The following is a 12,976-nucleotide window of genomic DNA, read 5'->3' as shown; positions in this document are numbered from 1 at the left end:
AAGCATGAGGATCCATGAGGATCCGTGCTTCAAAACCACGTTTTTGGACCACCGAGTGGCCAGGTAGCCATGGATCCGTGATTTTCGTGGTGCAGGCTGTGACCCTGGACATGATGCGTGATTTGACAGTCCGTTTGGGTTGGCCCAATGTGAAAAGTGTGAGGATCCATGAGGATCCGTGCTTCAAAACCACGTTTTTGGGCCACGGTGTTGCCAGGAAGCCGTGGATCCGAATTTTTTGTTGTGCAGGCTGTGCCCCAGACCATGATGTTTGATCTGATGATGACTTTGGGCTGATCTTGTGCAAAAATCATGAGGATCCATGAGGATCCATGCTTCAAAGCCACGTTTTTCGACCACGGTATGGCCAGGAAGCCACGGATCCGTGATTTCTGTGGTGGATGCTGTGCCCCTGGACATGATGTGTAATTTGACAGTGAGTTTGGGATGATCTAGTGCAAAAATCATGAGGATCCATGAGGATCCGTGTTTTTTAACCATGTTTTTGCGCCATTGCGGCACCACGAAACAGTGGATGCGTGATTTTTTTGGTTCCTCCTACAGACTAAGATGTGGTCTACAGTAGCATGGTGTTTTTATTTTTTTCAATATAAAAATCATATGAATTCATGAGGATCCGTGCCTCGGATCCATGTTTTTGTGGTGCTGCAGCGTGGAAAAGTGTTGGATCCACGTTTTTTATAGTCCAGTTTGTAGGCGTGCCTTTTAGGTGTGATTTGACATTGCATTTGTTGGAATTATTCTTTAAAAAGTGTAGGATCCATGAGGATCCGCCTTTTACGCAGACCCCTTTCAGACTAAGGGGTGGCAGGCGGGGGGGGGGTCTCTCTCCCTCCCTCACCACCCCAGTGCGTTCCTCTCATGGTGGAAGGTGTGGGAGAAAAGAGATGACCCTGCCTGCCTTCCAAGGCTGAGGTTTGGACAGACACCCCAAAGAAGGGGGGCCCTTCGGAGAATGCTTGATCTTGACAACTTGAGTTGTGGAGAATAATCCCTCTGTTACGGCAAAATCTGGGTGCGAGGCTGCTCTGCCACCCAGCTCATCGGACTCAGTCCGTGGGTCCCTGCGGAGGAAAATGAGCTCAGCCGGAGACAGGAGCAAACTGCAGAAGATCCAAGTTTATTGGCCAACAGGTTCAAGACGAGATTGAACAGTGAGAAAGGGGTGACATGAGTTTTTGAAACTCCCTCCATGTCCCAGAATACAGTGCAAAACACGTCATGAATACATTAAAGAGAGGTTTGGTTACACAGATTACATCATGAATATATTAAAGGGAGGTTGGGTTACACAGATTAACATATGGAGGAGGGAGGGGGGAATATGCAGAGCTGGAGATATGCACAGATAAACACTTCCTGGGGAATGAGGAAACAATGGTCTCAAATATGCATAGTCTGGCACCTGAAGGAAAGGCTGATCAGAGCAATTTGAAAGGATTAGGGTCTTGACACCTTGCTTGAGGGATTATGCTGGACAGGGAAGGTGTGATGGAGTCCTAGAGTAATTGAGCAAACTGGCACGCTGATTTCCTATGAATTTTATAGATTTTAGTCCCTGTTGACATTGACAATTGGGAATAAATGGATATATTGTAGCGAAGAAGAAGGTGAAGAAGACATGCCCCCCCCTCCGTAACACCTCAGAGGCTCCTTTCCTTGCTAGCTTTACAACCAAGTGAAGAACGTGTTAGAAGTCGATTGTGAGCCTGAAAAGAGGGAGAGATTTACAGTTGAGAGGAGACTTGAGATAAGGTTATGGAAATTATGGGGGGGGGACATCTTTCAAGTTAAAAGTTACAAATATTATGCCTGAATGTATCCTTTCAACTTGACAGCCCTCGTCTGTCCCCTAAATGGGCCAAGACCTCTTGAAGGAAGGTGAGGACAGGTGACCCCACCTAGGCCCAAAGACACCCCCCACCAAAGCAGGCTCAAAGCTTCTCAAAGCTTTTCAAAATCATTTTCTCAGCAGCTAAGCATCAGAAACATTCCGCTCTGCTGTAACAAAGGTAGGGAACACAGTCCGTTGTTTCTCAGGCCTTTCTGATGCCTTCTGGCCTTGCTAAAGAACCACATTGCAACTTGCTTTCTGTCTGGGAACCAGGCCAGAACAAGAGATTGAAACATATCTGAACACTCTGAAACCCCTTTCCTGGGAAGGGGGCCAAGAGTCCCAAGAGTCCCAAGACAGCTTTCTGTTCATGCTCAGAGGGACTCCTGAGGGAGGACAAAGGAGGAGGGAACTGGAAAGGGGTATATATGCTTGTACACATGATTGTGAACTCGTGCATGCTTTTTGTGACTTATCACACTTGCTCCTTCTACCAGGTCATGGATGGTAGAAATAAAAGCCTTTTCTCCGAAACTATTCCTTGAGTGTCTGTTGACTCCCACTTCCCTTTCCCAGGCGCAATATTTTTCCCACCCGAGGGCAAAGCCTCAGAAGGCTACACTCTGTTCCTCTCCTTTAGGCGGTAGTTCAACAGAAGTCACTCCCACTCCAGATCCCTGCAGGCCTCAGGGGGCCACTGGAGCCCAGTGGGGGGGACTCTGGGGAACTGGCTGGACTGGGGTCCTCCAAGTGAGGGCCGCCCAGAAAGGGCTCCTGGGACCCCGAGCGGCCAGAAGGCGAGTCTCCAGCCTGGCCTTTCCCCTATTTCTGCAGGTGGTGCCCTTCTCCTAGCGCTGAATCTTGGGGTTGACTGATAGGAATTTTGCGGTCTTCGATATATAGTAATGTTCATAACCGCACGTACTTAGATCAGCACAGGAAGACTGACCTGGAGCCATTTTGATTCCTAAACCAGTGTTTCCCAACCTTTTTTGGGCAAAGGCACACTTGTTTCATGAAAAAAATCTCGAGGCACACCACCATTAGAAAATGTTTAAAAAATTAACTCTGTGCCTATATTGACTATATATAAAGTAACTCTCTTTAATAGGCATCAAATAAACACAAAGAAAGTATTTTATAATTACTTTATTATGAAATAGAAGGACCGTATTTTTCGTCCCATAGGACGCTCCGTCCCATAGGACGCACCTACTTTTTTTTGGGGGGGGAAATAAAGGAAAAAAATTCTTCCTTTATTTCCCCCCCAAAAAAAACCAGGTCGGGGAACAGTGGGATGGCGGTGCTGCGCCTCCCCGCTGTCCCCCGAGCTTGTGGGGCTGGCCCATGTCTGCCTGGTGTGAGGGGCGCTCTGCTTCAGGGCGCCCCGCGCGTCGGGCGGCAGGCTACAGTCCGCAGCATGGGGAACCCTCTGTTTCAGGGCGCCCCACGCGCCCCCCGGGTGCGCAAGGCTTGCCAACACGAGCGCGGAGCACGGGGCGTCCTCCGAAGGGCGCCCCGTGCTCCGCGCTGCCAGCTGCCGCCCGCAAGCCTTGCGCTCCTGGGGGGAGATCCCCCGGGTGCGCAAGGCTGGCCAACAGCAGCGCGGAGCACGGGGCGTACTCCAAAGGGCGCGCAAGGCTTGCCCACACCAGCGCGGAGCACGGGGCGGCCGGCCGAAGCGAGCGGCGATGGGAGGTGGGAGGGAGCTCGCTCGCCGCCCCGCGTGTGCTCCCCGCCGCCGCCCCGCCTCTCCCCGCCCGACTCGCCCGCCTCCCTCCCACGGCACACCAGGCAACGTCTCGCGGCACACTAGTGTGCCGCGGAACACCGGTTGGGAAACACTGTCCTAAACTGAGCAAATGTTTTCTCCGCAAGGTCAAAGTGGAAAAGCCTCCCCATTGTCTTTTCCTTCACAAATCCTGTCTTAAGGGAGTTTGAATAGGGTGTGAGCCTGTGACCTGGCCCAGGAACTAAGTATTTATCATTACAAAAGACTGGCCAGGCTACCCAGGAAATCCAATCAAGTAACCTGCCAGACAGAAGAAAAACAACATTCAAATTTCTGTTCTAAGAGCGCCTTTTTTGTGATGTATGTATGATGTTTCTGGGGGTGGTCTTGATCTACAGGGTGGCAATTTCAAGTCTTTATAAGGCCTTGCACACCATTTTTCTGGGTCCTTCCTCTCTCCTGCAGGTGAGGGGAGCACCCTGTTGCAACAGTTCAATAAAGGCCAAGCCTACAGGCTGCTGATTTGCTCCAAGTAATCTTGGTTGGTGTCTTTGTTTTTGTCCAAGGGAGCCCTCGGATTTGTCCGTTAACAAAGTGAAGCTGGGGAGGAGGCCCAGGAGGCTGTCCCAGGAGCTCCTCCTTCCACAACAACCCTGCCAGGCTGGCCTCTTGCATGTCGCCCCCTTTCCAGCAGGCGAAGCTGCAGGGACCACTCCCTTCCTGGCCCCCCAAAAATGGAGGCGGCTTCGGACCCTTGATGAACCTGAGAGGAGCCTTGAGGGGGGCAGAGAGGGGCTCTTGCCCCTTCCCAGACTTTTCCTCCAACCATTTATTACTACTGTTTATCAAACTTGGCCACCCTCACCTCTCCTGCAGCCCTGGAAGGAAAAAAGAGACACACAGCATGCATTTCTTTTCAGCACGGGTTTATTCTCTAGGTTGGCTCTGCCCCACGGGGCTTACAGTCTACAGCAGAATCTACACAGAATGGGGAGGGGGGCGAGTTTTGGGCTCTGGGTGGAGGAAAGGGGGGCAGGTCCTAGTCTGTATCGAGAGAGAGGGCCGAGCTGCTCTGCCTGGCCATCTCTGCAGGGACGTTGCACCCAGGTCTCTAGAGGGGATAAACTTGGGTCTGGACTGTACCACTTCAGGTCCCCCGGAGGGGGGAGGTAAAGGGACACCTGATGACCCACATTCTGTAAGTGGAGGATCCCTGATTTATTTATTTGGGGGGGGAGGGATATGCCAATCTTGCTCAAGTCAGTCTCCCCTACTCCACAATTCTCTCCCACAATCCCAAAGACAACACAGGCCCCCGTCAAGAGTCTCCCAGAGCATGTGCAGAGTCTGCGGCCCAGGACCTTAGGGGTGCTTTTGATGCAATTCCTGCCTTGCGGGGGATTGGACTAGCTGATCCTCAGGGACTCCTCCCAATTCTACACTTCTATCATTTCACAGCACTCAAGTGAGGAGGGGCAGGGACTGCCAGAAAGGGGGGCTTTTGCTATGCACAGATCTGGCCCCCTCCTTAAAATCAGAGCTGTGAATCTGCAGGATGTGAAGCCAAGCAGACCCCTGACCCCAAAAAGGAAGGGGAAGGGGGCTTCCAACAAGGGACCAGAGGGGCAAGACTGGGCAGCGAAAGAGGGGGGACCCAGGAGTCTGGGGGCGTACGATCCACTTCGCCCTTTCAACGGAATCCGGAGACAGGCAACAAACCAAGCCGGGAGCTGGGTTGCCCAAAGTCCGTTACTGCAGAAAGAAGAGAAATCCGTGAGATACTGACCCGATTTGGAGAGGAAACATTAGCTGGCTGGGGGTTGCAATTGCAGGAATAGCTCCACAACAACCCTGCGAAGTAGGCAGACTGGATCCTGCCCCCCGGCCCCCCCTGCGAGCTTCACCATGGCCAGGGACTGGGGATTCGAACCCTGATCTCTCTGCCAGGGCCTAGTCTGGCCCTCTCACCACTGCACCGCACTGCCTCTCAGTGAGTGGCATAGAGATAGATTTTTTAAAAAATAGAAAAATGAGGAATCGAAAGAACTTGGCAGTCTTGGGAGCATCTTGGACACTGACCTTGGATTTGGGCTTCTCCGATTTGGGTTTTTCTTCAGAAGCTGAAAAGGAGGAAAATGAAGCAGGGAAAGGTGAATGACCAGAAAATTCAGGGAAATGGGACAGGAATACTTGAAAGCATGCAGAAAGCTAAAACGGAAATCAACATTTCTGAGCCGCTGGGCAGGGATGTTTTTAGCAGGCAGCCAAAGACAATCTGGCCAAGGCGCCTGGTTGGTTTCAAGAGGCAGGGAGTTCCAAAGGATCTTGGAGCCAGGAGGGACCCCGAGGGTCATCTAGTCCAACCCCCCACAAGGCAGGAATCTTGAACCCACAACCCTGAAATCAAGAGTCTCAGGCTCTCCCAGCTGAGCTTCTTGTACTGGCAACTGTGGAAAAGGGGAGTCAATTGGCCAGTGCCAGTTCCGCCAGTCAAAGGGGTCAGGTGGTGGTGGAGAGGTTTCTCAACTGCTTTTACTGTCAATATTTGCATGGTCTTAATAGATTCTGAATCGTCTCCGCCAGGGTAATAGGGTGGGATATAAATAAATATAATATTTCTATTTTTCATTATAATAATTAGACTTGAGGTAGGCTGGGTTATTTGTTTTGGTTCTCATTTTTATTATGTACGTTGTGTTTTCGTCGTGCATTTTTATGCCACAAACTGCCCGGAGATCCAGATAAGGAGGGTGCTGTGAACATTTATAGAATCCTAGAATTGCAGAATCCGAAGGGACCAGAGGGTCATCTAGCCCAACCTCTGCAAGGCAGAAATCTCAACTGAGGTATTCCCCAGAAATATTGACCAAATGGTAAATAGGACCATATCGATAACAAAAATAAGAGTACAGAAGGGGAGGGTGGGAACAACCTTACCCCATCGGAAGGACTGCAAGACCCCCAGGAGCACAATGGCGACCAGGAACAAGCCGATGGCGTCCTCCAGGGAGGGGCCCAGGGACCCTGGGTGGGGGAGAAGGGGCAGAGGCAGAAGGGGGCCGTCAGTGAGGGAGAAGGGGGGCGACGTCAGACCCCCACCCTGCCTTGGCCACCCATTGCAGGTCCCCAAGCTGACCTTTGCCCCACCCCCATATCCTCCACCCCATGCCCGACTTGATCAGTGCCAATTCACCGAATCCTAGTTGGGAGGGCACCCCGGCGGTCATCTAGCCCAACCCCCTTCAAGGGAGGAATCCCAGCTAAGTCACGCAGGACGGACGACCCCCCCAACCTCCGCCAGTCAGGAATCACACCCACAGCCGGTCTTCTGGGCCTTGCTACCCAGCCCCCAGGGGACCCCCAAGTGCAGACCCCCACCTGCCACATGGAGCACGACCGCCTTCTTGACCCCCGCCTTGCCCAGCCCGGCGTGGCCCACGTGGCAGACGTAGGAGACCCCGTGGTCCTCGGTCGGGACGGGCAGCAGGCGGGCGAAGCTGGTGAAGCTGAAGGTGCCATCGGGAGCCTGGCGGTGCCCCGAGTCCCCGATGTCCAGGAAGGCGTCCTGGGGGGCGCCGGACCCCCTCCGCTTCCAGCTGACCGAGGCACCCAGAGGGAAGAAGCCGGAGACCTCGCAGGCCAGCTGGGGCCGGGCGCCGGGGGGCACCGAAAGCGTCGTGGGGTGCAGCGTCACCTGGGGGGGCTCTGCAGGGCGAGAGGGGGAGAGGGAGTGAGCAGAGCGCCCCCTGCTGACAACCAGGAGTGCTGCAGGCTCCCAGCTGCTGGGAGGGGAGAGGGGGGCTCTTGGATTCGAATCCTGAGGAAGACGGGGTCCCCGTTGGCTTGATCAAGTGGCCAGGCGCTTCTTAAGGAGCCTCCCAGTCCAGGGGTAGTCTCTCTGGATCGCTTGGTTCTTAGAAGCCTAGAATTGCAGAAGTGAAAGGGACCCACAAGGGTCATCTTGACCAACCCCTGCCAGGCAGGGATCTCAGGGCAATTTGGCCACTGCGAGGTTTAAGCACTCCCCTGTTCTTTTGGAGCCTCCAGGCCCAGGAGCAGTCTATCTGGATCCCTAGGTCCTGGCCGGCATTTGGAGAATACAAGATGCTGGCTCCATGGGGGTCCCTTTGGGCAGTGGACCCCCCTTTCCCCTTCCCTCCACCCTCCCTGCGTGGGAGACCCCCCACCGGTCGCTCACTCACCCACCACCTTGAACTCGAGTGCCTGCTGGGCGTGCAGGTGGGGCAGGTAGACGGTGCAGATGTAGGTGCCCTCGTGGCGGACGGCCACGCTCCGCAGGCGCAGGGAGGCGCCGCCGCCCTCGGCATCCAGCAGCAGCTCGGCCCCCTCCTCGGCCACCGACACGCCCCGCGAGGCTCCGTTGAAGGCCAGCACCACCTTCCCGGCCCCCCGGAACTGATGGCGCCACTCCACCGAGAAGGCCGAGGCCGGCGCCGAGAAGCCGCAGTGCAGGACCGCCGGGCGCCCGAGGCGGGACTCCAGGCGCGGCGTCCGCGTGAAGACTGACAGCACCGCTGCGCAAGGAGGGAGGAGGGCGAGGTGAGCAGGAGAGATCCTCAGCGGTCATCTAGACCAACCCCCGGTGCAAGGGAGGAATCCCAGAAGGGAACAACCCAAACCCAGCCTGCCGAAACAACAAACCCAGGGCCATGTTTAGCAGATGCGGCACCAGGCTGCAAATGTCCGCACAGCACCCCCAAATTACCACTGATAATGTTGGGGTGGCTGTAGCTGCGCACTGCCAGCCATTGTGGGGGGGCGCAACTCTCCCCCATGCCAGTGCAGGAGAGCGATCCCCCGAGAGGCCAGCGCCCTGGCGCAACGCATCACTAAGCCCTATGGGAAAGACGGCTCTGAACAAACCCACAATCTATTCGATTTATTCATTTAATTTCGTGGTTCTGCAATTTGGGGGTGATACGGAGGAGAGGGGGGGCACCTTTCCTCACCCCCGCCTCCTCCTCAAAAGGGGGCCCGAGGCGATGACCTCGATGGCACCCAGCTCCTGAACCCCTACACTGTCGCACAAGCACCACACTATACCCCTTGACCTTATAAATATTCTTTGTCTCCCTATACGGGCGGAATAAGCCCTCTTTCATATGCCTTTCCTATGCCTTCCTCTCGCCCCATCCTTAATATGAGTTGACCGTGTCAAACTTAACCCTCCATTGACTATAATGGCTGCGCCTCAGCCAATCAGGAGCGTGCATTCCCCTGCAAGAGCTAGCTCAGGGAGCTCTTGCACGCCTCATTTAACCTCCTGACAAGTTGCTGACGGCTCCCCGCTGCAAGAACAATGGAACCGAAACCAGCGACCTCGTAAAACTGTCAAAGCCTGCTACAATGTATCCATTCGTTTCCGTTCCCAATATACAATATACACTTGACCGGCAAGGCGGCCGAAAGCTTCGGAAAATGATATAAAATCAGCCGAAGCTCCGATTTTCTCCATTTTGACACCATTTTCCTCTGTTCCCTCTGGACTCCATGTTGCCGCTTCACTGCCATAATCCCCTGAGCGACAGGTCATGTACTCAGGAAGACCCCTAATCCGGTCAAATCGTTCCGCCAAACCCTTCCTCCGGGCAATGCCAGGTGGCAGACGACGCATATCTGTTCTATTGTCTCGCCACCACCTGTACTCAAGAAATGTTTATCCATGTTATCTATGCATATCCCTCACTCTGCATATCTCCCCCTCCCTTCCTGAAATGCTAATATGTGTAACCCCACCCGCCTGTAATGTATTCATGACGTGTTTACATGTAACCCAACCTTCCCATAATGTAGTCATGACGTTTTCCTGCATTGTATTCTGGGACTCGGAGGGAACTTTTAAAAGTCTATGTCACCCCATTCTCGGGGTTCAATCTCGTCTTGAACCTGTTGGCCAATAAACTCGGATCTCCGCATCTTGCTCCTGTCTCCGGCTGAACTCATTTCCTCCGCTAGGACCCGCGGACTTAGTCCGACGTGCTGGGTGGCAGGGCAACTCCGCACCCAGGTTTTACCGTAACAGGGGGGACCCCCATAAACGATCTCCCTTTCAGCCAGTGCCCTAAAAGAGGCATGGTTTGGAACAACTGTTTGCACGACCCAGTAAGATGAAAGCAAGATTTGATAGAGCAACAATTAGTTGCCAAATGACTCAAAATCCACTTCAAACTACTCCAAGTAGTTCAACCCAGCAGATGCATTTGATCCAGGGATGTCCGCTTCCCAACTGGCCCACGGTGCCCCCCCACCCCCCATGAGGGTGTAACCAATGACTTTGGACGCTCCTAATTTAAATAACTGCTTTTCTGCCCCGCCTTCTCCTCTCAGGGGCTCAAGGCAGCCTCCATCCCCTTCTCCCGCGCTGACCCTGCCAGGTAGGCCTGCCTGAGAAGCAGGTCCCTCTCTCCCAGGCTGCCGGCGCATGGCTCTAGCCGCTAGGCCGCGCTGCTCCCCTTCCGCTCGCCAGGTGGTACCTGCGGTGGTGGTGACGCTGCCGACGCCATCCTGCTGCTTCCAAGGCAGGGCCTCCTCGGTGTGCAGGACGCTGCTGACCCCGAACCCGGCGTTGAGGGCCTGGATGCTGGCGATGAGCCACTTGCCCCTCTCCAGGGCGCGGGGGCAGCCCCCTCCGCCCGCCAGCCCCTCCGCCCAGGCGACGTGGGACTCTTGCGGCACGTAAGCGTTGATCTCGCAGGAGGATTCTGCCTCGCTAGCATCCGGACTCAGCCAGGGCGGGGGGGTGGCCGAGGCCTGACCGCCCCACAGGGCCCCAGAGGGGTCTGCCAGGGGAACAAAGCGGGGGGAGGTGAACCAGTGTCTGGGGGGGGGAATGATGAGCCTTGTCTCTCCACTGCCGGACCCCCCCCCACAACCTACATTGCAGGGGGTTGGAGTGGATGACCTTTGGGGTTCCCAACTCCACCGTTCTGTGTCAGCCAGTTCAGTTCAACTCGCAGAATCACAGAATTGGAAGGGACCCCCGAGGGTCATCCATTGGGGGCCGTTAGCAGGGACATAATGCCTCTTTATGAATTGGAGGCTTGAGGGGGGAATCCACTACAGGGCCGTTATAAAATGATCCTAAAGAGTTGTAGAGTTGGGATGCATTTATACCAAATATAGTGGCTTAAGAATCAACATCTATGTTTTGGGATAATAAGATCACCTAGACATTAGATAAGTATATATGGAATTGGAATTCTTAACACTTTTAATGATATAGTGTATTATTATCATCATTATTATTACACCGGTACCTCGGGTTACATACGCTTCATGTTACAGACTCTGCTAACCCAGAAATAGTGCTTCAGGTTAAGAACTTTGCTTCAGGATGAGAACAGAAATCGTGCTCTGGTGGCGCAGCAACAGCAGGAGGCCCCATTAGCTAAAGTGGTGCTTCAGGTTAAGAACGGACCTCCGGAACGAATTACGTACTTAACCCGAGGTATCACTGTATTATTACTTAGTGTTGTTCAATCACACTGATGTTTTAAAAAGAAAAAAATGTTTAAAAATAAAAAGTAAACAACTGTAGGTTGGACCCTGAGGGACATCTAGTCTCACCCCCCTGACATTTGGCCTTCCAGCCTCGGTTTGGAAAACCTCCAAGGAAAGCAACTCTGTCCCTGGAGGTTTAAAGACGGAGATTGGGGAAGGAGTGTTTGCCGACACTGAAGATCCAGAGAATCATTTAAGTTTCCCAGCCTCAGTTGTGGCGCCTGTGAAATGGGTCTCCCAGTGAGGCTGAATTCAGAGCCGGTGCTTCAAGTCCATCCAGGTGAATGAGAAGCAGGGATGGGAGCCAAGGTGGGGGTGTCCTATGGGGGGTCTCCATACCCAGGACCTGGAAGGCCAGGCCGGCCTCCACCTCCGGGGGCAACTCGGACTCCAGGGCAGATTCTTCCAGGCGTCTCCCCGGTGGGGGCAGGAACAAGATGGCGGGGCGCTGCTTGGGGGCGCTGGACATGCCTGAGCCTCCGCCCCCCGCCTCCTCCAGGAACCAGCAGCCCCGCTTAGCCAGCAGAGGCAAGGATCTGCCGAAGGACGCTCCTGCGAGGAGAGGAAGAAGAAGAAGGGGGTGGACTAGATACCCCTGGGGACCCCAAAGCAGCCGCAGCAGCAGCATCTGGGTCCGGAGCAAGGGGACCCCTCCAACTGTAGCAGGAACCCCCCCACCCCAATCATTCTGTTTGTATAAACTTCACACTCACACACTACATACGCCACATTTCTGTTATAAATTCATAGAAAGTCAACCATACATTGGATTTGCACTGTTCTATTTTTATTTTTACTCCATATGACAAGAACTAACAAAGGGGGGTGACTTCCTGGTCAGCCATAATCCCTTCACTGTCTCAGCACATACACAGGAGCCCTGCCCATGCCAACCCTGATGATCCCAGACAGAAGACAATCAAGATCACAAAGAACTTGCATATGGGAGTGGATTCAACATGGACTGAAACAAAGGACACTGATCAGATCTTCCCTCAGGGGGCAGGAAACTGCAAACTGCCCTTTGTCTCCTGGAAGTTCCTGGAAGTTACTCATGGGGAGGGGGAAAGGAGGAACCAGCCAGGTGACAAGACACTCAAGTTACCACCAACTCCTCCCTCAGCCCCTCCTTTCTGTAATGTATGCATGATGTTTCTGGGGGGTGGGCTTGATCTAGAGGAGGGGAATTTCAAAAGTTTTTATAAGACCTTGCACACTATTCTTCGGGGTCTTTCCTCTCTCCTGCAAGTGAGGGGAATACCCTGTTGCAACAGTTCAATAAAGGCCAAGCCTACAGGCTGCTGTTTTGCTCCAAGTTATCCTGGTTGGTGTCTTTGTTTTGTCCAAGGGAGCCCTCGGATTTTCCTGCAACAGTTGGCGACCATTCTCAGGGACACTTGGTTTTCCTGCAGAGGTGAGAGGGGAGATAGAGGGGATCGGGCGCCACTGGGCAACCTTAGCCCAGGGATCCTTCTTCCTCTCCCTGCCTTCTCTCTGCGGGCGGTAATCAATCGTCACCAAAAGCCCAACCAGGGGGAGCAAAGGCGAGGTCAAGCCGGCTAAAAAGAAAGGATCCCGGGATCCGCGGGGGACACCTTCAAACGTGAGTATGGTTTGAAGTAAATACATTGGGAGGGGGGTGGAGAAGTAGCGTCCCCATGACAGCCAGACTTTCCTTCTTTCATTTCTGACGTTCCCTCCCGGGGTCGTCCAGGAACGTCTTAAACTCTCCCCTTTTCTCCCCCGATTCTCCCCTTTCGGAGAGTGGCCAGGGAGGTCGCGGAACTTTACTGTATGATGTTGCCTTTCGGAGTCGTCTAGGAACATCAAAACCTTTCCCTTTCTCTCCCCCCAATTTCTTACACGGA

General features: G+C 53.9%; 3 protein-coding genes across 15 annotated transcripts in view; 1 reads left to right on the top strand and 2 right to left on the bottom strand.

The window, feature by feature from the left end:
- The window catches only part of LOC309364438 (uncharacterized protein), a 218,263-nt gene that overhangs the window by 58,513 nt on the left and 146,774 nt on the right, over window positions 1–12,976 (bottom strand). The window lies entirely within an intron of this gene.
- The window catches only part of LOC309364575 (uncharacterized protein), a 132,305-nt gene that overhangs the window by 27,702 nt on the left and 91,627 nt on the right, over window positions 1–12,976 (top strand). The gene's annotated exons all lie outside the window — the stretch shown is intronic.
- On the bottom strand, window positions 4,700–11,757 carry LOC309364889 (tapasin-like). Its single transcript, XM_081902866.1, has 7 exons — window positions 11,448–11,757; window positions 10,082–10,387; window positions 7,790–8,122; window positions 6,966–7,292; window positions 6,525–6,611; window positions 5,667–5,707; window positions 4,700–5,339 (listed from the first exon to the last, which is right to left on the bottom strand). Exons 1-7 carry the CDS (start codon window positions 11,734–11,736, stop codon window positions 5,337–5,339), a joined length of 1,386 nt encoding a protein of 461 aa, XP_081758992.1. The 5' UTR covers window positions 11,737–11,757; the 3' UTR covers window positions 4,700–5,336.

This window comes from Podarcis melisellensis, assembly GCF_964234715.1.
Source record: "Podarcis melisellensis genome assembly, chromosome: 2".
Taxonomy (NCBI): domain Eukaryota; kingdom Metazoa; phylum Chordata; class Lepidosauria; order Squamata; family Lacertidae; genus Podarcis; species Podarcis melisellensis.
This window is presented reverse-complemented; position numbering and strand designations above follow the sequence as displayed.